The sequence below is a fragment of the Delphinus delphis genome, chromosome 17, assembly GCF_949987515.2.
Source record: "Delphinus delphis chromosome 17, mDelDel1.2, whole genome shotgun sequence".
NCBI lineage: Eukaryota > Metazoa > Chordata > Mammalia > Artiodactyla > Delphinidae > Delphinus > Delphinus delphis.
Genome location: NC_082699.1, coordinates 65,776,017 through 65,802,838, shown reverse-complemented (window position 1 = coordinate 65,802,838; position 26,822 = coordinate 65,776,017). Strand labels below are relative to the sequence as shown.

General features: G+C 45.8%; 1 protein-coding gene across 7 annotated transcripts in view; it reads left to right on the top strand.

Annotated features, from left to right (window-relative positions):
• Nucleotides 1-26,822, top strand: part of MTSS1 (MTSS I-BAR domain containing 1) — a 165,165-nt gene that overhangs the window by 13,019 nt on the left and 125,324 nt on the right. For 6 of the 7 annotated variants that reach the window (XM_059995171.1, XM_059995177.1, XM_059995173.1 and 3 more), the window contains 2 exons: nt 8,671-8,732; nt 12,465-12,538. In XM_059995171.1, the coding sequence (XP_059851154.1) occupies nt 8,671-8,732; nt 12,465-12,538 (136 nt within the window). Of the gene's footprint in view, nt 1-8,670; nt 8,733-12,464; nt 12,539-13,459; nt 18,700-26,822 lie in introns of those variants that run through there. The other variant, XM_059995175.1, reaches the window with a different exon arrangement.

Here is a 26,822-nt window from a genome sequence, read left to right as displayed (position 1 = left end):
TGGTGAGTCTCTGGGAGGTCGTGCTGGGAGTGTACCATGAGTAAGTAGAAGTGGGGGTGGCTCTTGGGCCCCCCTGAGCCACCAAGAGCCTCCTCTGCAGCTCAGGAAGTGAGTAGGAAGGATCTCCCTGCTCTTCCCACCCCGTCCCCGCCCCCCAGATCCCACCTTCCCTGGATGTGTTCCAGGTGAGCAGAATGACTCTCATGTCTGAATGTAGCATAGTCTTCTATACTTCCTATCCTCTGCTAATTCTCTTTCTTCTGCAGGGAATGCTTCCTCCTGTCCTTTCTTTCCTTCCTCTTGGCCCAGAAAATTCCCTTTTGTCCTTTTAAGACCTCGGTGAGGAATCACCCCCCTCCAGAAATTTGCACCAACCCCACCTTCCAGTGCTTTATATCTGGAGTGTGGCGCCCTCCGAAGGCTTTGGGATTGGTGGCTTACACAGCAGCATTCCTCAACACTCTGGCCTGTTTTAACAACCCCCCGCCCCCCCCCCCCCCCCCCCCCCCCCCGCCCCGTGCCTGTGCATAGTAGGTGCTCATTAAATGTCCCAGTCAGGGTGGCTGGCCTTGTATGTTGACTCATTAAAATAGCAATTGCTGGCATTTCTGGAGTTCTAAGTTTCTAAGTGCTAGTCATCCTTCTATGCCCTCGTATTCTTTCACTTACTCTCGTTAACATCCTTTGAGGTGGGAACTACCGGGGCTATCATTTACAGATGAAGACAGAGCGGCAATGGATAACTGAGTCACTTAGGTCTCCAGTGGGGAGATCTGAAGTTGGGCAGCCTGACTCAACCCACTAGACCACACTGATCCTTTTAGACACTGGATTAGACTGCCCATCAGGGCCCTCTATCCAGGCAAAGAGAAGGACATTCAGTGGAAAGACACTAAAAAAGGGCAATGACTATAGAAGTAACAAACACGGCCCTTTTTCGTGGTACCCACCCAGGTGTCATTCCTAATAGCCCGGCTGGGAATTGGGGCTTGTGGAGTTCAGTGGAAGGGGAAATCTGTTTAGTGGAAGGTGGCAGTGCCCACGAAGTGTGCACAGAGCTGTAAGGTCCTTTTCACAGGCATATTTATTGCTGGTGAGCTTGAGTAGGTGGGTGAGGGTGGGCGTCCAAGGAGGTAACCACTGATTATCCGAGTGGCTGCCATCCACTTGATGGACAGGGATAATTAGTGGATTAGGCAAGCCCCAATCAGAAAATAAAAGCCCAGGAATGGTTTTGATGATGGATGGGCTTACGCAGCGCCTTTCATCAGAGGATCTTGGGAGCCCTTCATCTTGTAGGATGGGGTGGGGAAGGATGGCTTTGGGGACAAAGCTGTGACAGGCACCCACTTCTGGAAGCTGCACATTCCTGCCTTGTGCTTCAAGAAGCATGGAGTCCAGAGGCACTCCTGCTTTGGTCAGAAACTTCCTCTTGAAGCTTTGCTTTTCGTTTCCCTAAAGCCTGGGGTGTCCCTAGAAGAAGAAGGAGAGGGATGTTATGGACTGCGTTCCTCACACCCACCTTGGGGAGAGACCCGGTGGCAGGGGTGGTGGCCTCAGCCTATAGAGATGCTCCAGACAGGCTCTCCAACCTCCTGGGAGAAGCAGATCAGTTCTAGTATCCACAGGAAACCTGAAGACTTCACAGAATTATCCATAATCACACTGCTAATGGTGGTGAGTGAACATTTCCTGTGCATTTCTATCAGACATTTTTTGCACCAAGAACTTTTCTTTGTTTTGTGTTTTCTTTTTTCACATGGTTGAGAATCTTGACCATTCCTAGGTCGACGTTACAGCTTGTCCAGGGCCTTTGCGGTTGTAATTGGGGGTTATGTGTTCGGAGCCCTTGGTCTCCACTTTACTTTATCTGGGCTCCTACTGAACCCAGTATAAAGCAGGACCCAGCCTGCCTACTGAGTGGCTTTCTGCAGCCCTGGGGCTGGACCGGGAGGCTGGGTCTGTGCACCTTGCTGCTTGCACTTAGCAGAATCAGGGCAGCGCTTGGGCCACAAAGTCAGGCAGATTTAGGATCAAGTTTCAGCCTAGACCACTAGGATGCAACCTTCCTGGTCCTTGGTTTCTTCAGCTGTGAGATAATTAGGAGCACCCGCCTCACTGGGTTTTTGTGAACATGTGATACGTGTGTGTATCAAGCTGTGCTCCTCCGTGTGTGGTCTATGGACCAGCAGCCTCGGCCTTACTCAGATTAAACGTGCAACATCCAGGCCCCACCTCAGACCAAGGGAATCAGAACCTGCATTTTTGCAAGATCCCCAGCTGATGGATATGAAAGTTAACATTGGAGAAATGCTGATCTATGTATCGGGCATCTAGCAACCGTTTAGAACATGGTGATGCTTAATGATGATGGTGGGGACAGTGATGCTTGTCGTGGTGAAAAGAAGGGCTTGGGAGAGGACCTGTCCAGTCGTATATCCAAGACTTGGATTCTCATCAGCCATGACCACTGGTGAGCCAGCCTCTGTCTGGAACTTTTGAGCTGGAACCCGACTCCCTATAGCCTGTCCCCGCTGGTCCCTGTTTCATTCTCAGCTGAGCTGAATTCTGCCTCCTCGTGAGAGTCCCCTCCAGTCTCTGGCTCCTCTCAGACGGTCCCTTCTCTCACCAAGGCTCCCGGCTCCTCTCTGTTCCCCAAGTGGCCGCACTGGTGTCTGATTCCCTGAGCTGTCCCCCGAGGTTCTGCCGTCACAGCGGCGGGGCTGGGAGAGGCAGTTGCTGCATTATTTATGGGGCATCGTTAACCAGCCGGGCTGATGAGTTACGCGCAGTTTATTCTGCTGCGCCGTGTGTGGGATGCCATCCCAGGCCTCTGTTTAATACAAAACAAAGCAAAGCAAAACAGAGCCCCCAGTCAGCATGACCCCTGGCTGAGCCCTGCACTCGGGTTAGGCAAGTGGCCTGCCCAGCCGTCTGGCTGTGGGGAAAGCAGAGGAGAGGACAGGAACTCGGGGGTGTTCTTGGAGCTCAACCTTGAGGGTAGGCAGGGCAGCCCACTTGCATGTTTGCTTAGGTGGCCACCAAACTCTTGGGGAGTCGACGGAGATCAGATGGTCTTTTTCCGTCAGAAGTAAGAGAATAACTTCATTCTCCTCCCCGCTCCCCAAGGGACCAGGCTGCCGTCAGGTATGTGATGCGGTAGCCAGCTTCTCTTGTCACCATGCTGGTTTGGGATTTATGTCACTCGCCATCTGGATGAAGGCCCCGTTTGTAGTTCAACGCTGGATCTTGGCCTGGATGGCTGCCCATGGTCCCCTTGTCCATCCTTCCATCTCCTGCTTCTCCCAGCATAAATGTGCCACTCTGGTGTCCCTCGGAGGAGCCCACTTGTGCTGTTTCTGCTTCCCTGTCTTTGTTCCTCTTATCGGAAATGCTTTTCCTTCCTCCCTCCATATTTCTGTCCTCGAGCCCACAGTTCAGCGGGGGAGACTCAGGCTCAGAGACGGCCAACTGCGTGATACATGAGGGAAGCAGATGGGTCCCAGGATACTCTGCAGAAGGTGACATTTGAGCTGGGTGGTGACGGCCGAGTAGGAGTTTTCCAGATCGCTGAATCCCCCTGGAGGTTAGAACAGCCTTCGGAGGGGCTGTGTGGTGGGCGCCCCGACTGGTGGCTGCAGAGTTAGAGCCCGTCTTCAGGGAAGCCCCATCTCTCTCCCTGTAGGGAAGTGGAGACGGTCAGGCAGCTAGATGCAGAGAGCCCTCCACGTGCTTGCTGGATTTTTTTTTTGTTGTTGTTGTTGTTTTTTGCGGTACGCGGGCCTCTCACTGTTGTGGCCTCTCCCGTTGCAGAGCACAGGCTCCGGACGCGCAGGCTCAGCGGCCATGGCTCACGGGCCCAGCCGCTCCGCGGCATGTGGGATCTTCCCGGACCGGGGCACGAACCCTTGTCCCCTGCATCGGCAGGCGGACTCCCAACCACTGCGCCACCAGGGAAGCCCCTCCACGTGCTTGTAAACACACCAGCTTTGACGGGGAACTCTTCCATTCTCCCAGAACCCTGTGTGATCTGAGTTCTATTCTCAAACTGTCAGGGCTTTACAACCTCCCTGCCCGCCTCTCCAAAGAAATTCAGGGGGTTCCAGAGGGAGGAGAGCCTGTTTCCCTTCACCTGTGACTTTGGACTTGGCAGAGCCCAGGCGCTCGTTGACTTTGGTATGTCTGGAAAGCTGTGAAACCCTTCCATGTTCTCTGGTGAACTCCGCAGTGGGGTCTGTGTTGAGGCTTTCTCATAGCTCTGGGGATGCATGGTGAATAGAGCCCGCCAGACACATAGCCTCAGGGGACAGCTTTCTGGGACTTCTTGGTGGGCGGTGCAGATTAGAAAATTAAGGACCACGTTGGACTTGCTTTCTGAAAGGATTCTCAGTGTACACAGTGTCTCGACTGGCAAATTTCTTCTGAAATTTGAGTCTGCTCCCCTTTGCCCAGCCTTGTCGTCTAGAACAACCCAGCGCTTTTTCTCTCAATTACCATTTTATCTTCCTACGGGTGCCTTCTCCCTCCTTCCTCACTTCCTCCAAGCGTTTGAATTTTTGTAGTAAAACTTTCAGGTGGGTAGAAACTTTTTGTTTTTCCTTGAAAGAAACTTTAAAAAAAAAATCTGAAACAACCCAACATCACCTTGCCTTTAAATTTTAATAACATTTATACACTTAAAAAAAATTCTCAACAAGGAGGTTTTTGTCTTCTGTTCTTAGAAGTTCTTTTTTTTTTTTTAAAAGAATCCATTAAATTATATATTGCCTAAAACAGGTGGGCCTGACACTCTTTGAGAGACTGTCAAATATCATCAAGTGGGGAGAGAGCTGCGGTTGGCAGCCTTCTTCTGGCTGAGTGGGTGTTCGTAGGCAGAGAGCTGGGTGCTGTACCCCCTAACTGGAGCGGGGACCCTCCTTTTGTTGCTAATTTGGTAAAGACTGGAATGAGGCTCCCAGTGGGGGCAGATAAGTAGTTTTTAAAGTGGTTTGAGCAGCTGTTTTCAGGCACATTCATCTGGGGTTTAAGTACTCCACCTGCCATGTACTTGGGAACGGCAGAGACATTGACTGACACTGTGTGTCCCACTGCCATGCTCTGTGTCTGCTTTAACTATGGTGAACTCATAGTGAGATGCACAGTCCGAACTGTACTTAGGACTAAGAATGAGGGATCCCAGCCTGGGTGGACCATCTGACCTTGAGAGTTTTAAACATCTCTCCCAGCATCCTGAAGGAGATTCCTGGGAGCCTGCAGACGCTTGGATCAATCCTGTCAAAGGTCATTGGACACTTACTGAGTGCCTGGCACTGCTCTGAGCACTTTAGATGTCTGACTTCATTTCTTCCTCACACCAGCCCTGGGCAGTGGTGACTTACCCAGGCAGAGGTCGGACGATCTGCCCGATGTCCCATGGCAGACGGGAGAGCTAGGATTCTAGCCAGGAGATGGGCCCCTGGAGTTTGTGTTCCTTATTCCTTCCCAACATTCTTTCAGTGTTCCGTGATGTCAGTGTTCAATAACAGGGGTGGAATTATGCATTTTTTTTGTTGATCATTATAAGAAACTGGCCTGAGAGGTCAAGTGACTTACCCCCCATAATTTACTGCCAGGGCTGTGGCTAGAACTCAGGATTTGGGGCTCCCTGTGCAGGCCTTTGGCCATTCTGGCATGTTTTCAGTGAATGTGTCTCACCTTTTTCTTTTTTAATTTAATTTATTTATTTTTGGCTGCAGTGGGTCTTTGTTGCTGCATGCAGGCTTTCTCTTGTTGCGGTGTGCAGGCTTCTCGTTGTGGTGGCTTCTCGTTGTGGAGCACGGGCTCTGGGCACACAGGCTTCAGCAGTTGTGGCTCGCGGGCTCTAGAGCGCAGGCTCAGTAGTTGCAGCGCACGGGCTTAGTTGCTCCGCGGCGTGTGGGATCTTCCTGGACCAGGGCTCGAACCCCTGTCCCCTGCATTGGCAGGCGGATTCTTAACCACTGAACCACCAGGGAAGCCCCTCACCTTTTTCTTAAGAAATATTATGGATCATCTCAGTGACCTTCTCCAGGGGTTCCGTGGATGGGAGTGGCTGCAGCTGGGGAGAGGAGGACCTGGCTCTCGTGTCCTATGTGCAGATGAGCGATGATGGTTCCTTTGGCTAGAAGTTGATGGTCCGTGTCTCTGAACATCCTCAGGCCTTTCCTAAAGCTTCTCATACTGTCTTGTGGACCAGAAAGGGAAGGGATGCCTGGCTGAGGCTGTGATTGGTTAGTTGCACTCTTGTGCTCTTAAGGATGCTTAACTGATTTCCATCTGGACAGAGATCTCTAGTGACCAGCCAGAGGACTCTGATCTCAGCCTTTACCCTTAATTACTTGGATGTAGATGTAGAAGGCATGTTCATACCAGGACTTGATAAGAAAATGGTAAGTATATTAATTAGGTGCTATACTTGGGATTCCCCACAGTGTCTTGATGGGCCTGGAAAGGTAGCCTGAGCCCTCACAAGGTTTCATTCAACACAACTAAAGTTATGCTTTTGGGTTGAAGAGACCCCCTGGGGCACAAAGATGGGATGGAGGCTAAGTGGTTTAGCAGATGATGACAGGACCTGTGCATGGATGTTGGTGTCAGTAGCTCAGATGTAGCTGCCAAAGGACTGCTGCCAGTAGCCAGCCAGACAGCATCCCTGGCCTGGTGCAGCTCAGTGTCCTGTTGGGAGCACACTGCCGCTTGAAGGAATAAATCCAGCACCTGCAGTTGGGCCAATCAGGTCCCAAATGCCCAAATGCAGAACTGATGGTTGTGATCTAGCAGCATGCACGAAACAGACTTTAGGGTTTGGGTGTATTGTAAATTCACGGTGCTGTTGTTGCCAGAAATGCTAATTTGATCTTAAATTTTTTTAATGTAATGACTTCATTGTTTTTATAAAAATGATACATGACCCTTATTTAAAAAAACAAAACAAAACTATGGCCATGGAGGAAAGTACAAACAAGAAAACAACACATTGGTCCAAATCTTAGCTCCCAGAAATATTCCATTATAATATTTGGTAGGCGGTTTTCCAGATGTCTCTGTGCACATTTTCAGACAGACTTGATAGCTCGAGAAATGTATAAATGGGCACTTTTATTAACATGTTCTATGCAAGATATTTTCAAAATAAAAATATATTTAATTTTACTTTCACTGAACGGAAGAATTGAAACCGAAGTGAAGTAATACTGAAGAAATTGCAGAACTTGAGATAACTGTTTCTTCACTAGAAGAAATCAGTTTCTCAGACATTCTTCTAAGGCAGTGGTTCTTAACTGGGGGTGACTTTGCCCTGTAGGAGCCATCTGGCAGTGTCTGGAGACATTTTGTCACATCCAGTGGCATCTGTGAATGTTCCTGACATCTGGTGAATAGAGGTCAGGAATCCTGCTAAGCACCCTGCAATGTACAGGAACCCCTCCCCCGCCCCAGCAAAAGAAAGAAAGAATGAATTATCTGGCTCAAAATGTCAGTAGTGGCAAGGTAGAGAAACTGTGCTCCTAAGCATAAGAGAAAAAGATTATTAAAACCATTAGGAAGGTGAAATCATTGTTTTAGGTCAGTTTCAGTTTTCGACTATTTTGATGGGGCTTCTGTAATAAAAGATGAGATGATTAACTTCATTATAGTTTTCCTATCCCCTCTCCTAATGACAAAATCAAGAGGTGTCATACGTTATTTTTACCTTGTCAAGGTTCGTAACATTCACATTCTAGCCTGCAGCTGTAACCGCCCCCCGCCCTAGTTTGCCCCCATCAGAATTGCACCTGCAGTTTTGAGTTTGTGCCTGAGCACCATACTTAGAAGAAAAGTAGAGACATGTGATGGAGTGTCCCCAAGATGCTATGGGGATGTGAGGCAGGGGCCCGTGTAGACACAGAATTCCGTCTGGGAGCTGAAAGAAGGAAAGCTGTGGATGAATGTGCTGCTATCCTCCGTTCTTTGAAAAGATGTGTGTGTGGAAGCAGGATTGATCTTAACTCTGTGGATCCCTAGAAGGTTAGAACTAGGGCTGCGTGGACCTAAAGGACAGGGTGGCTGATGTAGGTAGGCTGCCGTGGAGGGTGATGAGTTCCCTGTCAGCTGCAATGTGCTGGGGAACCACCTGTAATCATGCTGTATGTAGGTGCTGGGCTCAAGCCATCAGCTGAAGCAGCTGTATTCAGGTAACTTCCCAAGCTCGAGATTCTGCTAGTCTAATAATGCTTCCCAGTAGTCTCCTCTCCTGGAGAGGAGCCTCAGTCACTCTGGTTCCCCCCTCCCTGCCTTCTGGGATAAGGGTGAGAAGAGCCAGAGCCATGATCAGGTGGTTCAGGGTAGAGCCTTAAATGGTCTACATATCTTGAATTTGGACCCACCCATCTGTTGACTCAAAAAGTGATGCATCGATATATGGCTTAGATTCTGCCAAACTTGTTCCACTTGGTATCTGTAGTGTTTACAGGATCACAGGGACGGAGCACATTCATAACCCATTTCTGGGCCAATACACTTGTATGTACAGTAATCTGGGCAACATGTTGTAGACTGCAAAGGAAGAGAGCATATACTGTTTTCTGTATAATTGGAATTGAGTGTGCTGTCAATGTCTTCATCAGATGTCTATCACAGCATGACTTACTGACGTATGGCTTTGTTTTGTTATAGGGGAGCTATCCAGTTTGGGAAGATTTCATAAACAAAGCCGGAAAGCTACAGTCCCAGCTTCGGTAAGTAGAAACATGTCATCCCTAGGAAAACGGCAGCATCCTTAGACAAAGGATGGAATAGGATGGACCCAAGAGGCAAATTAGTGTTAGTTTTGGAAGTGTTGCAGATAGAGAAGCATAAGGTGGCGTTGCCACTTACTAGCCACGCGTCCTGACCTCTGATTCCCGTATGTAAAATTAAACTCATATCCGCTCTGCCTCCTTCCACTGGAATTTTGAAAGTCAGATGAAGTATGATATGTAAGGTCAGAATGGGCCAGGTACATGGTAACAGTTAAATCTCACAACCCCAAGAGATAAATAGTCTTGTTACCCCATTTTGCTGATGAGATAACTGAGGCACAGATAAGCTGAATAACTTATCCAAAGTCACACAGCTAGTATTGATAAATGACAGAGCAGGGAATTGATCTGAGGCAGTCTGGCTCCACAGTCCATTCTGATTACTGCCTACCCTTATAGAGTTTAAAACTTAGTTGGTATCATTCTGTTTACATGAAATGTCTAGATAACGCAAATCTGTTGAGACAGATGTAGATTTGTAGTTTCCTGGGGCTAGGAGTGGCAAAGAAGGTTGACTGCAAATGGGCATGAGTGACCTTTTTGTGGTGATGGAAATGTTCTGAAATGGGATTGTGGTGGTGTTTGCATAACTCTAAATTTACTGAAAAACTGATGACTTATACACCTAAAAATGGTGAATTTTATGGTATACAAATTATGTCTCAATAAAACTGCTTAAAAACCAGGATCTAATGCTGATGTGCTCTAAGGAGCTATTATTGCCTCATCTTGTGCTTGTTAATATATCATTTCATATGAAATAGAAAATACGGCAACATCTTCTTGTTAAAGCTATATGCTTTTGAAATCAGTGAGGGGAGGGGTGCGATTGCACTTAGAGGGTGCTTCAAGAGGGTTGGGACATTAAAAAAAAAAAAGCAGTTATTTTCACGACCCCTATTCACGGCGTATTGGTTGGCTTGGATGTATGGGGATGGTTTTCCAGAGGACAAAGCAGGTAGGTGTTTTCTGAGATGAAAAGCCATGTGGATGACAGAGGAGGGAGGAATGACATGGGGTTTTTAGGACTTTACCTGTTGGCACCAGGGGTGCCTGCCCAGAACTTTAGCCATAGCACTGGGCATTCCCTGGCTCCCCAGCAGATAAGGAGAGAAGAACTTGGGAGACGTGGAACTTTCCCTGCCCATCATTCAGCTTCATGGGGCCTGGGATTTCCAGATCCGTGAGTGGGCATCCAGATGGACCACGGGCTCCAGACTATGGCCCCTTTGCCACTTGTCAAGTCCTTTACCATTTCTTTGCTTACGAACCTTTGATTACTTTATCCTGGATCATATCCAAACCCCTCTGCCCCAGCTCTGCCGCTATCATCATTTATTTCAAATAGGTTAGTCTCCATCCTGTAGGAGGTCACCTCCTGTAGTAAAACAGTAAAACATTTAAGTCCAACCCCTCCTCCAACATTTTTTCTTATCCAGCCTCATTTAATTGTCTGACAGGTTTTCAGGGTTGACCAAGGAAAAGATGCTCTTCCCCTTTTACCAATGAGGATGCTAAAGTTTAAAATAATTAACTGATTAGCTGTCTTAAACATACAGAGTGAGACTTAAAGCAATCTTATCCCCACTGGTACAAAGTACCATATATATATATATATATTAACAATACGTAGGCCTCCTGAGGGCAGGGACCGTTTCCTTATTTTGTCAAACTACTAGTACCTGGCTGAGAGCACCATAGGAGCCTCAAGCACATGGTTTAATTTTCTGTGTTAGGGAGTGCATGAGGATAAGACCGTAGACGAGGCAAATAGTCTTGGAGCATGTAAGCTGAACCCTCCTTTCTCCTGCTGATGGATGCGTGTTTGCTCGGCCCCATTAGAGAGAGCTAAGATGTCCTGTGAAAAAAGCAGTCAGTGAAATATGGCTCATCGGAAGTCGGTGTTTAAAAGCTCTTAATTCGTCACACTTGACCACGGTCTTGTTTTCACAGGAGCCCTGGTGACTGTGTAATACTCAAGGCACCTCTCCAGCTGTGGCTCATTAAATTTGGAAGCTCGGCCTTGACTTGAATAAGGATAAACCCAGCACATGTATCAGATATTAATTATAAATCAGAACGAGCCATTAGTAAACCTCAGGGTGTTTGATAAAGCTAACTTTTCCATGGTGCCAACTCTTTAAGAAATATACTTTGAAGTGGTGTGTTTTTTTTGTTTTGGTTTGGTTTTGTTTAGTGTGTATGTCATTGTGGTTTTTTTTTTTTTTTTTTTTTGAGCAGAATGTTCTCTTGCTCTACTGGAAAATATCAGGCCTCTTTTTTTTTTGCGGTACGCGGGCCTCTCACTGTTGTGGCCTCTCCCGTTGCGGAGCACAGGCTCCGGACGCGCAGGCCCAGCGGCCATGGCTCACGGGCCCAGCCGCTCCATGGCATGTGGGATCTTCCCGGACTGGGGCACGAACCCGTGTCTCCTGCATCGGCAGGCGGACTCTCAACCACTGCGCCACCAGGGAAACCCCCAGGCCTCGTTTTGAAGTTTGGCTCTGAGGGACTATTGCCCAGGTTTTCCTGGGGACCACTCCATCACCTTCCGGGAACCTTTTGCTTCATAGCTACTCTTGCTTATGTTCAAAGGTCATTTCTTTCTTTTTTTTCCCCTCTGATTTGAACTCATTCCTTTTTAGTCCTTATTCTCATCTTCATCCTTCAGCAATTTTGCATTGTTAGGAATGCTCAGTGGGGGCTGGATTCATGTGTGAAATACTTGGAAATTAGCATCAGGCTGTAAATTCTGTTACAGAGTTCTTGTGAGTGAGCCTGGGGCTTGCTTGCTTGTCCTGGGTAATCACGGCCCTGAGATGCAGCAGTGCTTACTTTTCATTCAGTGACATCTTGGACCACGACTCTAGGAACCAGGAGACCACAGAGTGCTCAAGGCATCTTCCAGTGCTCAAGGGGATGTGAAGAATTCAGAATAACTTCTAGGACAGCAAATGAGTATAGTAACTCCTCCTCATTCTCAGCTTTTAGGAATTCAGAAGATGCTGTTTAGGTAGCATTCTAATGTTGAAAAAGTAGTATCTCAGTTTCCCTATAATTATGATTTAGGGGGAAAAGTCACATAGCCTGGATCTTGTAGTAAGATGAACATGGCACTGTAAGTCATGCTGGGCTACTGGTCTCAGCCCTGGTATGAGCTAGTGATCTTGAAAATCACTATGTAGCTGTGGTCTCAGTTTTCCCAACTCTAAAATGAATTGTTTAACCTAGACGATCACTCTCCAAGATTCCTTCTGCCAATCCATATAGCTATATTGTTTTCCTACTCTAAAATCACTTTCATGTATACCATTTATATTTTTTAATAAATTGTTCTTTTAGGCAGAAATACCTTTTTCCTCATTGGTGAAATTTTAACCTGGTGATAATTTATACTGTTGGGTGGAATGGGGTGGGAAGAGTTGCTAGCATTTATTGACTAGCGCTGCACGACCTGGACATTATCGGGGGAGAGTGCTAATATGAGAAGGAGAAAGTTTTCTTAAGAATAACGTGGGTCCACAAAGCCAATGGTTGTCCATGTCCAGTCGGGTTCTCTCTCCTGGAGGGTTACTTTCAGTCCTCAGCAGCAGTTGCAGCCTTTTTTGCTGTCTTGCATCTGCTAGTATGAGACATTCCTCATGCTTTTGTTTTCTGTTTGCATCTTAGGACAACAGTAGTAGCAGCAGCTGCCTTCTTGGATGCCTTTCAGAAAGTGGCTGACATGGCCACCAACACACGTGGTAAGCAGGTGGAGGGATGGCTCCCAGCATTGACGGCGCTCAGCGTGTGGGCTCTTACCCTTGGGCGCTTTACAAGAATATAGAGCTTAAGTTATCAGAGCTTAGCTGACTCATATTTAAAAATATATAGATTTTTTAACTCTGTGGGATTCCACATCGTAGAAGCTGCAAATCGTTCTCTAGATAATAAAGTGCACGAGAAGAGTGAAAAATAAATGAAAGGAACCACTATTTATGCCTGAGATGGCTTTGTTGTGTTTTTAAATTAATCAATCAATCAATCAGTTAATTAATTGGCTGCCTTGGGTCTGCATTGCTGCACGCGGGCTTTCTCTAGTTGCGGCGAGCAGGGGCTACTCTTCGTTGTGGTGCGTGGGCTTCTCATTGCGGTGGCTTCTCTTGTTGCGGAGCACGGGCTCTAGGTGTGTGGGCTCAGTAGTTGTGGCTCGAGGGCTCTGGAGCACAGGCTCAGTAGTTGTGGCGCACGGGCTTAGTTGCTCCATGGCATGTGGGATCTTTCCGGACTAGGGGTCAAACCCATGTCCCCTGCATTGGCGGGTGGATTCTTAACCACTGCGCCACCGGGGAAGTCCTGGCTTGATATGTTTTTGTGATTACTTTTAATGATCTGATTGTAGAGTCCTGAGCTGTGTGTTTGCTTGCAATTTGTTTTTCCCTCATGTGTCATCTTAAGATTTTCCTCAATCCCTTGTGGAATGAGAAGCAGTGAGAATGATGGGTTAGACCATTTTTTCTAGGTTCCCACAAAACGAGGAAACCTATTAAAAGTAGCGTCCTATTGTGTTGTGTCTGTTTGTGTGTCTCCCACATTTGACTGCAAACCCCTACAGGTATAGACTAGACGGTGACGTGTGCGTGTCTGAACCCTCCCAAAACATAGTACCTGGAACACAGTAAGTGTTTAAAGTATGTTTATTAAATCAATGACAAAGGGAAATCTTTTGAAAATTTGTAATGGTTTTTCAGTGACTGTGAATCGTAGAAAAGAATATTCATAACATGTGAAAGGTGTAGAGAAGAAAGTAAATCTGTCTGTATCCAGCACCATCATTAGAAATGTGATATTACCCATAACCTAGAGACCCCCCCATTCAAAGGGGGTGCTTTCCTTTTCATTCTCAGAGAATCTCTCCTGCCTCTTTTTTTTGCCGCCTTTCTGCGTCTGCTTGTGCACTGACGGCTGTATGCCTGTTCTTGTCATTGTCTTGGTGACATGGGAAAATGTGGGTGTTGGAGGCCAGTGTTGGGGGGATTGTTCCCAGTCACACAAGAGTTAAGCTTATCTGAAGCCCATGATGGGTATGTACCTCCACTGGGTTTCAGTATGTACCCATTTACCATAGGTGCTTAATTAAATATTCAAATGAATTTGCAGTGAGGACTCTTCTCATTTAAGATGCTTGAAAACCGCTGATATTTCAGGCAGTGTCATGGGGCCACAAAAATCAATATATTACTCGACATGTCCTGGAGGAGCTTGTAGTGGCAGGGGGGCGGGGGGGATGCTATGTGCAAATGAAGAATTTCAGTGTGGAAATAATATGTTTGGTATGGTAATAGTGGTAGAACAGAGTGCTGGGGGAGTATGGAAAAGTGAGCAATTAACTCAGCTCAGGGAGTCGAGGAAATTCTCCCAGGAGAAGTAGTATTTCTCCTCATTTCCAAGATGCCAGCGGTGTTTCAGAAGGTTCCCTAGGAGAGTGTGATGGAGACATCAGAGCATTGGTTTCTTCATCTGGCTTGACATGGGTCTTACCCAGTATCTTTTTCTAAGCCCCTTAAAAATTTTGTTACGTAACACATATGTGTGTGTTATGGAACCTTTAGAATATACAAGTATAAAGAGGAATACGATGGTCATGCCAGTGTTCACTGCTGTGAGTGTTATTGGGTCGGTTTTATCATATTTTCTTCGACCGCGGCAGGATCTGGACTTGGACTCATCAGTCATATGGATGTCTTTCTAGAATAGCCATCAGAGTGTGTCTTTCTTAAAAGAGTTGCTCCATTATTTTAAAGAACTTACGTATCTGGTGTTGCATTTTTGAGGCTCTGTGGTTCGTAAGTTTATATTTTAATGTTTAATTACTGGATGGACCCTAAAGGATGGAATAGAGATGTATCCCCTGATTGTCCATAATTTCCTGCAGTGCGAACCTGGGTTTTTGCAGACGCCGCTTCTGAGAGTGGTTCTCGGTGGGAAATGGAAGGACCTGCAAGTTCTCAGGGTTGAAGGGAGGAAAAACAATTATTTGTGGGAAAAGAAACCAGAGTAGCCTCTCTGTGGTGCTGGTGGAGGTAGAGAAGGAGTTTGGAGGTGATGTTGTTGACAAAAGACAAATAATGTCACAGGGAACAAGATCCCTGCTTTGAGATTATATACATATATATATATTTAATTTATTTTATTTTTGGCTGTGTTGGGTCTTCGTTGCTGTGCTTGAGCTTTCTCTAGTTGCGGCAAGCGGGGGCTACTCTTCACTGTGGTGTGCGGGCTTCTCATTGCAGTGGCTTCTCTTGTTGCGGAGCAGGGCTCTAGGCGCACGGGCTTCAGTAGTTGTGGTGCGTGGGCTCAGTAGTTGTGGCTCGTGGGCTCTAGAGTGCAGGCTCAGTAGTTGTGGCGCACGGGCTTAGTTGCTCCGCGGCATGTGGGATCTTCCCGGACCAGGGCTCGAACCCGTGTCCCCTGCATTGGCAGGTGGATTCTTAACTACTGCGCCACTAAGGAAGCCCCCTGCTTTGATATATTTTTAAACCATTTGACTTTAGGTCACTTTTAGCAATACCAGAATACTTTACATCTCGATGTCTAGAATCCATATGCACTGGGAGGAAATAACTTTATTGAATATGGGAGTGTGAGAACTCACATGACCTAAAAAATGTATGGTTGATACAAAAAAGATATGTTTTATGGAGATGATAAGAGAGAAACTTGAATGCACATCTTATGTTCAGTAAGCATCAAATTAGTTGTATTAAGTTAATTTTTACTTAACAATTGAAGAATATAGAACGTGCTCTTTAGTTTAAAAAAAAGTCGTGTAACGAAGTATATAAAGTAAAATCTACCCTCTCAGTACCATTTGCAGAGATTGGGCTTAGTGTCTTTTATAGGCTTTTTTGCATACTTAAACACATATGGGAGAAAAATTACTCGTAGAACAATAGGTAGGTTGATATATGGAATCAAATATATTTGTAAGATCTTTTTCAAAAGGTAACCTGTAAGAAACATTGTTCCCGTGCTTTTACTCCCCAGTATATTATAATTATCTTTCTATGTCAGTACCTAGAGATCTACCTCATTGGTTCTACCAGCCAAATGGAATTTCACTGTCTGGATGTAGCACGATTTAATCATTTTTCTTTTTTTTTTTTTTTTTTTTTTTGCTGTACGCGGGCCTCTCACTGCTGTGGCCTCTCCCGTTGTGGAGCACAGGCTCCGGACGCACAGGCTCAGCGGCCGTGGCTCACGGGCCCAGCCGCTCCGCGGCACGTGGGATCTTCCCGGACCAGGGCACGAACCCGCGTCCCCTGCATCGGCAGGCGGACTCTCAACCACTGCGCCACCAGGGAAGCCCAAATCATTTTTATTTTGAGGAATATTTAGATTATCTCCACTTACGTACTGTTACAAGCTACACTGCAGTTAATGTCCATGTATACATCCTTTTGGAGATCTATGGGTAATCTCTTTTAATGGTGTATGCACCTCCAAGGAAATGAAGAATCTGTTAAAAAAAAAAAAAAAGCTTCAATCTGTTTTGGTCAGCAGCAAATATATTTGGGCTTGTGGTCATTACAGGGTGTAACTGATGCAGTTTGAAGTTTGATATCTACCCTCTATGGAAAGTCCAGTTTCTTGCTTAGAGCCTTTAGATATCATATTTTTTGAGTCTTTCTTGCTGGAAAGATGAGAAGGCAATAGCAGTTATTCTTAAATGAGTCTCTTTTGGGCTGGTATCCAGAATCTCAAGCTAGCAGGTCTCTGGTTTCCAAAATATTAGCATTCCATCTTGTTTCCCAAAGGGAATGGCTCTGAAAGGTCTTTGTCCCTTTTAGCAAATATTTTGCAGTAGCTATGAATATAATTTATTTAGGAAAATCTTCTAAAGCTAGGCATTATAAGAGCAAAATCAATCTAGTCATATAGCTATTAAGTAGAACGTGGAAGTACATTAGAACTCTGTTGTATTCTTTTTTTTCTTTTTTTTTTTTTTTTTTGTGGTACGCGGGCCTCTCACTGGTGTGGCCTCTCCCGTCGCGGGGCACAGGCTCCGGACGCGCAGGCTCAGCGGCCATGGCTCACGGGCGCAGCCGCTTCGCGGCACCTGGGATCTTCCCGGACCAGGGCACGAACCCGTGTCCCCTGCATCGGCAGGCGGACTCTCAACCACTGCGCCACCAGGGAAGCCCTCTATTCATTTTTTTTAACGAAAGAGTGTAAGTCGCTATTATAATGTACATGTTTAAGTGAATAATTAAACCATAATGAAATTTAAGAGTTAATCAACACCATAATACATACAGTTCCATATTTTTTTGATGTTTGCACTCTGGAATGAATGTACAACTTGTGTTGAGTGTGAAAGTACCCCTGTTTCTGTGTTATTGGCCGCAAAGAATTAGTGTCTAGGCATTTGTTGTACAAAGGATGCCTGACTTTTGTGAGGCAGGGTCTTCATTTTCTTCGTGTCCATGATGGACCAGCACACGGGCTGTCATAGGAGTTGTTGAACTGACTGGTGTGCATTTGTCTGGTTGCTTAAAAAAAGAAAAGGAAAAGAACAAAGGTGGGGGGAGGCTTCTCAACCCTCGGTGGCTGGTGTTGGGGAGTAGCATTCCTACACCTGTAAGCGTGCAGCCTGGTGCCCCCCTTTCACTGGAAGGCAGGGGCACGTCTTAGTTAGCACTGGCCCTTCGTGGCCCTTGCATCATTTGCTTGTGTCAGCTAGGGCCTTTGAGAGCATAATGCTGTGTGACTTTCATTTTTGGCTGCCTCAGTGTGCCTCTGTAATTACTGTATATCTTTGAAAAACCATCTCCGGGATGTTGAGATGATAATACACCAAACCCAGAGTGAGGAGTTTAAGATTCTAAGAAGGAAGGAAATGGATCCCCAGACGACTAGATCATCTCTAATCACCTTTATTGAATACGTAACACGGGCTGTGTCCTTCGTGCTTTACATGGATTGAGTCTTTTCATTCTCGAAACAGCACTGTGAGGTCAGTGCTTATGACCTCCATTCTAGATGATGAAATCTGGACGAAGAGAGCTAAACCGACCAAGGTCACATGGCTTGGAAGTGGGGAGACTGAAGCCTGGCCCAGAGTCTAGATTTTAACCATTAAATTATGATTCCTCATGTAAGGTGCTCCTGGCTTTAGTATAAACTTCAGTTTGCTTTTAAAGTTACTTGATCCTGAATGCATTAAAAAGAAAACAATCTATGTAGCACCTTGGAGTAATGAATAGATTGGGAGCCGGGATGCCTGGGTTTGTCTTCTGCTTGGCCAGCTACGTGACCCTGAATAATTTTGTTTCACTTCTCCGGGCTTTGATTTCCCCACTTGTAAAAGGGGTTTTCCCAGGACCTAGTAGGGTCCTAGATGATCGCAGGTAACCTTTTTCAGCTCTAATATTCTACGATTTAAAATCTCCTTTTGGCCCTATTAAATCTTAAAATACGAGTGAAGTTGGACAGTCTAAAATTTCTCTTTCTATATTATCTTTAGAGTTTCCAGTTTTCACTCTGGGGACAAAGGGAGTGGAAGGAAGTAGAGGTTAAGCAGAGGATAAAGGAGAGAGAAGGTTAGGCGAGAAATACGGTTAGAAGAGACCCGCAATGTGTGCGTGAGGAGGGCAGGTGGAAGCTGGAACTTTCACAACAGCCAGCGAGGTCCAGGCGGTCAGAGGTGGACTTTAATCAGTGAGCCTGGATTGCCGAGATGAAGACAGTCAGTCTTCACTGACTGTGGAGACTGTCTTGATGAAGACAGTCTCCACAGCTTAACACTGAATGGCACAGTCGTGGTTCTTAAAAATACGTTGTGTTTTTAGTATAGAGTTCGTTAAACGCCACGCTCTCCTCATCTCGCTGCGTGGATCCTGTCACTCAGGAGGCTTGTTTTAAGGTACAGATTTCAGAGCCCTGCCTTATACCTGTGGTTACTGATTAACTGGGGGGTGGGGGTGGAGTGGGATGGCGCTTAGGAATCTCAGATTTTTTAAGGCTTCCCAGGAGAATAAGGCCTCTCGCCATCTTGCCGTCACCCACCTGTCCAATGACATCTCTACCCACGGCCGGCAGTTCCACCACAAAAAAATGCTCTCTGCTCCCTGAATCCCTTAAAACCTTTGATCCCTTTCTTCTTGCACATGTGCATTCCAGACCTGGAGTGCCCTTCCCAGCCCACCCCCTCTCTGCCCCCTTTAGATGTTTGAGGAGCTTCGGCTTGTCTTCCTAGAGCCAGTTTGAGAGTCACATCACCTGTGAACCTTTTGTCCCCCACCACACCCACTCCTCTGTCCCCAGGGTAAATTGGGTCTCAGGCCTGAGGCCTCTGTAGCACCTTCTCCCGCTAGAGTGTTGACCTCCCTGTGTGGTCACCATCTTCCCCACTAGACTCAACTGCCTCCAGGGCAGGGCCTGCATCCTGCTTCTCTCTGAGGAACCCAGGTTCCCAAATGCTGGTAAGTATCTGGCATTTAGCAGGGGGCAGTGTTTGTAAGCAGCCCTTGGAGGGTCCAGGTGAAGAAGGCTGTCATCTCTGGGGGCAGGAGGCTGGTGAGATGGGGTCTTTGGCCAGATTCTACTTAGGAGTTCAGAATTTGAATCTTGGGACCCTTCTCTGAGGTTGAGTCTCAGGACTGAGTGAGTTTGTATTTCATTGTAGCCAAAGAGGGCCCAGCAAATCCATGATGGCGGTCACAGGAAGGGGACAGGTAGGTTAAAGGCAGCTACCTGCTCTTGGCTGGGGTGGGGGAAAAGGGGGAATCTTCGCTTTTAGGGGAGGAGGCGACAGGAAGCTGTTTTCAAGAGGCAGCCAGACTGGTTTTGTTTGCCCCCAAGTTTTACTTTAACCAGGTTGTTTAATTGAAACTTCACTGGCCCTTAACTTCTGGATTGACTTCGGTGTTTGAGACCTGAACTTTCTTTCATGTAATTAAGTCATGATTTCTACCTAGGAAGCTACTCAGCCACAAACCGAAAAAAATAAATAAAATAAAATAAGGTCATAAAAAAACTTTTTTGCAGACCTGGAACTGCATATTCTTTGAAGATGACCTTAAAGAAACATGGACACTTTCATTCACTTAATTAAAAATAAAAAAGCATAAAACTGCAACCCGCCAATCTATAGATGTGGCAATAGATCACTAAACTGGTTTTGTACTTGGATGTGCCAGTTCAGGTTTCTTGGTTATTTTTTTATTTTTATTTTTTGCGGTACGCGGGCCTCTCACTGTGGTGGCCTCTCCCGTTGCGGAGCACAGGCTCTGGATGCGCAGGCTCAGCGGCCATGGCTCACGGGCCCAGCCGCTCTGCGGCATGTGGGATCTTCCCGGACCGGGGTACGAACCCGTGTCCCCTGCATCGGCAGGTGGACTCCCAACCACTGCGCCACCAGGGAAGCCCCTCCTTAGTTATTTTTGGTTATTGTCCTTAGGATTCTTAAAGGAGGAGAGACCTTATGAGTATTTGAGAAACAGCTCAGTTGTAATTTTCCTTTAAGAACCAAGCTTATTGTTTTGAAAGATTCAAGGAGAGTGTATTAATTTTTCTGATGATCTTACTCCAACTGAGGCTTTATAGATAATGGGGAGCAAAAGGAATCTAGCAGAATGCATCTGGAGCCTCAAAGTTTTATGGAAACCTGCTGGTGTTAATTTTACTTAGAGTCTGTATGTGGTTGCCATAGTGCCAAGCTCTGATTTTCTGGAGGCTTAGCACATTATAGATGCCCAGGAAACAGTTGCTGATTTGTTAAATAAAAATTGATAAAGTGAAAGTACTTCATATCTTGCTTGCATAGTGGATGGACCAGCAGCTGGTTTCTCTAATGTTTTAAAACATGAATCTAGGGAGGCTGTATTGACAATGACCTAGAAACTCTCTATTGCCTTTCATTTTTGGGGTTTTGAATTTGACCTCTTGATTTTGATTCCTATGAATTATTCTGAGGAAGCCCAAAGCCAATTTTGCCCTGCTGGTAGTTACATCTTTTTCTTAAAAATTTATTTATTTTTAATTTTTATTTATTTTTCGGCTGTGTTGGGTCTTTGTTACCGCGCGCGGGCTTTCTCTAGTTGCCGCGAGCGGGGGCTGCTCTTCGTTGCGGTGCGTGGGCTTCTCATTGCGGTGGCTTCTCTTGTCACGGAGCATGGGCTCTATGTGTGAGGGCTCAGGAGTTGTGGCTTGCGGGCTCTAGAGCGCAGGCTCAGTAGTTGTGGCGCACGGGCTTAGTTGCTCCCCGGACCAGTGCTCGAACCCGTGTCCCCTGCATTGGCAGGCAGATTCTTAACCACTGTGCCAGCAGGGAAGCCCAGTAGTTACATCTTGAAAATTCTCATTGCTGTATTGTAGGTGGGTGTGGGGAGTAAGTAAGAGCAAAGCTATGAAAAATAAGAACATTTGTAGTTGATTAAAGTAGGAAATTGGATGAGCCAAGACAAAGCTACCTTTTCTCCCATATTTCTTGTTTCCTTTTAATTGCGTTGCTCTTTTGCCAGGGCTTAACACATCCTGCGTGTGCCATGGTGAGTGACCCCGATGCGGTCCTGGCCTCGTGGAGCTTTTAGGCTGGGCCAAGGCTGTTCTCTGTGATAGAATTTTCTGTGATGATGGAAATGTTATGTGTTTTTGCTGTCCAGTGTGGTCGCTTGAGATTATCAAGCACTTAAAAGGTGGCTAGTGTAACTGAAGAACTGAATTTATAATTTAAAAATTTTAATTAGTTTTAATTAATTTTAATTTAAATAGCCACATATACCTAGTGGCTACCACATGACACAGCATGAATATAAGGAGTACATAACAATTCCTACAAAGAAAGGCTAACAGGAAATGTACATATTTTATGAGTCATCTGATTTATTCTGTTTTATATCAGAAAGCTTTACTGAGAGCTTACTGTATACCTAGTAAAGAATGCACAGAGGTGTTGTTTCTGGGGCACTGGGTCGGTGGGTGGTAGAAAGGTTTAGACGGGCATGTGGTGGTGGAGTGTTAGGTGGAGAGGTACATGTAAACGATAATAATTCCCAACAATAAATGCTTCCACCTTCTTTTTATAGCATGTCCGTTTCATGCATTCTCAGTGGATAAGATATCATTCCAAAGGGGGTGGAAATTGGTTCTTGAGGAGAGAAGGGGTTCTTACCCTTTTTATGTATCAGGTAGAGATATGCATACAGTAATACGCAGACATACATAGGTCTGTGGAATTAACGTTTTATGAGGAGCGGGGTGATTAGGAAAAATGTGTCTAAAAAAGGCTCTTTATGGGAGCAGAAAAAACGGACAAGCTTGAGAAAACTGTTTTGTGATGAAGCCTAGCTTTTAAGAAAGGTCAGCCTTTTGCTTGTTGCCCCCTTCAAGGTGCATTTAAGGAATTTTCGTGAACCTGAGGAGGGTGATTGCTGTTGGTGTATCTCCTTTACTTGAAATATCTTGGCAAAACGAATCCGTATCACCAGATTCTGTAGTCAGAAAGTCACCTAGTGTTGAACAATAAGTGGATTCAGAGGCATCCAAGACTGGCTTGCCTTCTCACGGTTATGTATTCACCATTTGTAAATATTCTGAATCGTGATGAATGCAAAGAACAACTTTAACGCTGGGTTGTGTCAAACTGCCCTTTATTAATTGGGCTTTGTGGCTGTAATCCTTTTAATGAGGATATGTATGTGTGTCTGTCTGTCTATACACACACATATCTATACAACCAGTATCTGTAACAACATATATAACAACCTTTGTGTATAACATATATATACACGTGTGTGTGTATGTATATATAAGCATATACCTATACATACATATATATATTAGCTGAAAGAACTGAAGCATTGGACTGGTCTTAGTAGCAGATTCTTGCTTAGAATGACAGAGAGACAAATTCTCTGTTCCAGAACAACTGGTTTCTATGTAGAGCTCATCTTTGATATGCTTACAACTTTGCTGAGGGCTATGGTGGGACCGAAACCTGGAATAGCCTTAGTGTAGCCTTAGTCACTTCCTTCAGCCCCTCAAGCTAATAATGCCTTTTGAAATGAGCTCATAAATGTGCATTCCGCTCTGGGTTTCATTATTTTGATGTTCTTCTACTCTGATGGACCTGGAGTCATTTTAACGCATCAGCACAATACATTTAATCCTACATACTCTGCTTAGGATAAAACAACTTTTTAAAAGTGGCCCTGTGAATGTGAGGTTTGTCTTACCATTTTCCATTGTTTAAAAATGTCATTAGTTTTTGGTTTGCTTTACATGAAACTCAGACTTGGTGTTGAGTTTAGCACAGTAGGGAGACATGTGGATTTTAAACTTTTTTTTTACAAAGCACACTATAGGTAAGGACGAGGAATAACAAAGGAATCCATATGTTTATTGAGTATTTTCATTGAATAAATTTCTAAAAATCTTATTTTCTGTTTTTTCCCCCTCCTCTGTTGTGTTAAAGGAGTTACGAGATGGGGACTTTGTATACTCAATTAATTTGATGGGCAAATTGGTATATTCCAGGAGATTTGGAATCATGAGTCAAGCATCACTGGTGCTGAAATGAAAATCCCTCATTTCCAATCCCATCTTGATACTAAAAGTGATCCCTGACAGGAGCAGCGTTTCCCGCTCTACAGGTGGCTTATTATTGATCTTTGATTGGGTAGCAACAGTTGCCAGAGCTGGGCTGTTTCCTTGTGGTTCCTTGTGGCCTGCCTAGATGGTATTTGGCTTTTCACTGCACCTTCCCGAAATGCCCTTGAACAGTTATTGTGCGTTAGCCTGAAGGGCACTAACCTGAGTCCCACTTTTACATACGTATCTTCTGGGTGTCCACAGCAAGATGTCACTAGAATCCTAATATCCTCTACCAGGGAGAGTTAGGGATGTAAAAATCCCACACCCAAGCCCTTGTGTCCAGTTAAGGCTTGTCCTCCCACTGACCAAGAGGAGCATTTGCTCCCACTGAAGTCAGTAGTGTTTCTCTGGTTTGACTTAATTCAAGCAACGCCAGGGAAAATATGATGCATGCTGTTCTGTTTAACCTCGGCAGCCTTAATAAACGCTGGTGAATTACATGGTGGCGGTGGTAGCAGTGGCAGCGGGGAGGAAGGTCCAAGCGTGGAGGGGATGTGTGTTTTTATGGGTGACTGGGTCGGTCTGCGTGCAGCATGGTTATTTGTGTCATTAGGCAGTTTACATAATGAAGTGGTCTACTCAGCAGCTCCATCCTTCCAGCTGCCTGCGAGGCTGTCTGCACAAGCAGGGGGGGGACTCTCCCACCATCATCTCCCTCCTGCCCTCCTCCCCACCCTAGCTCTTTCCCTTTGCTTTTCGTTTTGGCTTAAAATAACTAAACCCCTCCACCCCATCCCGCTGCCACACACACAGACATACCAGAGTCACGTTTGGTAAAATATGAATTCGCATTAATGAAAAAGTGCAATTATTTGAATTCATACAGACGAGGCAATTTTTTTTTTTTAAACAATGCTTGCTTATGGAAGATCATTTGCCATAGAGTTGTGAACTTGGTTTGTTCTGCCTGCCTCAGATAAAAATAACCATTTGGAGTGTAAACATGAACTTGAAGACACTAGAAGTTGTCAAACTAGTATTTTTCTAGGCTGAGTCTGTTCTGCCTGATTGCATAGCTGCCTCCCCTCTGCTCAGATAAAGCCCCAGCCTGAAAACATGCACGAAATGTGAAAACTACTTTGAACTAAAAATTTCACCTTAGCTGTTCACTTGTGCTCTGCTGGAAGAAACATGTGGTATTGGGAAATCATGCAGAGAAGAGAGAAAGTGAGAGAAAAAGAATATCCCAAAGGTCTTGCCTCACCCAGAGTCTGGCAGTGAATTCTCCTGATATAATATAAAGAAATTTGATTCTTATACACTGCTTTTGGAAACATATCTGTGGCCTGACATGAGAATTACCAGGAGGTTTGATGCCTTGTTTTGTCTTGTTTAACATAATGCTCTGGTCTTTCATTTTTAGAAGGTAGAGAGTCTCTCTTGTAGACCATCTAGTAGGTAGTGCAACCTTTTCATTTTTACAGGGCACACTCAGCGAGCTGAAGTCACTTGCCTGAGGCCGCTCAGCTTGCAGTGGGGACAGTGGGATTCACTCTAGGTCAGGGCTTTCTGTCCTGTGGTTTCCCCTGAAAGCCACCTGGCTAACCGCTTGTTGACTTCAGCTCTTGAGACCATTCAAGTAGGAAAGAACATGAGCTATGGAAAAAAGCTCGGTCCTGGGCTCTCAGTTGATTATTGTTAGTCAAGATTTTTGTTGGCTTGTTTGTTTATACGGAATCCTTGGTTGTCTGGTTTCCCAAAATAGTTTTCCACTTCCATTGCAGTCCTTTCTTTTTCTATAGAAGATGTTTTTGTTTTCTTTTAGGCCTGTATGTGTGTGTGTGTGTGACAGCCTGTTTTGCTTATATTTTAATCATCTGTTATGTTTGACATAAGCATATTTATCTGTAAGAATAACTTGGCTTCTTTCATCTACGTTGTCTTAGTTTTGTAAATATATTGATCTATGTGCGTGTGTGCGTGCGCGCACACACACATACACACACGGTATGGTTTTTGATTCCCAAATGTTTAAAATTGCCATGGGACATCTTATGTCTAGTAAAAAGATACTGCTGTGGAAATCTGCAGCATTTCCTGCTGTGAGTGCCAGGGCCCAGGGACCCCGGTTACCATGGAAACCAACATGGAGCCGCTGGGTGGTGCTTTCCTTTAGAGCTGCATTTGAGTGCATTTTGCAGTCAGCTACAGTGCTGCATCTTCCCCCCACCCCCTTTCACATTAGGAGGGGGAAAATGCTGAGTGATTACAAATAAAAAGAAACTACTGTTCCAGCCAAGGCAGAAAGAGATCTTTAAAATGTACTGTTTTAATGTGATTGCCCATAGTGGGGCAATACAGTTCTCTGAAGATGGCTAAAGGTACCTGATAAAATACAAAGGAATTGTGGAGGAGATAGTGAAAATGGAACCTTCATCCTGTGCTACTGACCTGCAGGCTTCTTTTTGGGAATGACGAGCATGCAAGACTGACACAGGCTTTATTCCCACTGACTCTGGTTGAGCCCGTTCAGTTTGTCGCAAGGGCTTGACGGCAGACAAAAAAGACCTTCAGCACTCTGCACGTGCCTGCCACCCTCCATTTCCTTTTTTTTTTTTTTTTTTTTGCGGTACGCGGGCCTCTCACTGCTGTGGCCTCTCCCGTTGAGCACAGGCTCCGGACGCGCAGGCTCAGCAGCCATGGCTCACGGGCCCAGCCGCTCCGCGGCATGTGGGATCCTCCCGGACCGGGGCACGAACCCGTGTCCCCCGCATCGGCAGGCGGACTCTCAACCACTGCGCCACCAGGGAAGCCCCACCCTCCATTTCCTGACCCCTCTCTCTCAGAACCCACCCAGAGAACCAGATCTGAGAGCCTGGAGAGCTCCCCCGAATTTTAGCCCTCGATTTGCCATTTAAGCACGTGAGTGCCATCTGTGCTTGTTGAAAGGCTGTGCTGATTATGAGAGCGGTACTTCATTCGGATGATACCATTTAAAGCCAAGCGCAAGATGCGTTGCTTGTGCTGGACCCGGAGGAAAAAATGAACCGTGTCAACACACCCCTGACCTCCCACTGGTGGTGGTCCTGTTGGTCACTGGCCACAGGTGGGCTTCCAGCACGTTTGTGAGGGAGATGCAGTGATACCCAACGCCAGGCTCCCACTGCCCATCAACAGACTCCTGTTTCATGAGACTGAAGGATAATAAAATTGCATCCAGCCATGTTAGATGGATGCCTTTGTGCTCTGGTGTTTGCTTTTCCAAATGTGTGTGTATAAAGCAAATGCCAGGAGTGTATGCTATTCGGAAACAGTGAAGTACCTTGGAGCCTTTGCCTGTTGCAGGCGGCTGGGACCTTAGTCCAGCCTTGGCCTTGAGGATCTACGGAGGGCCCTCTACCTGTTGAGGCTCTCAGCTAGCCTGATCTCATTGAGGAAGGTAGTAGGAACCCC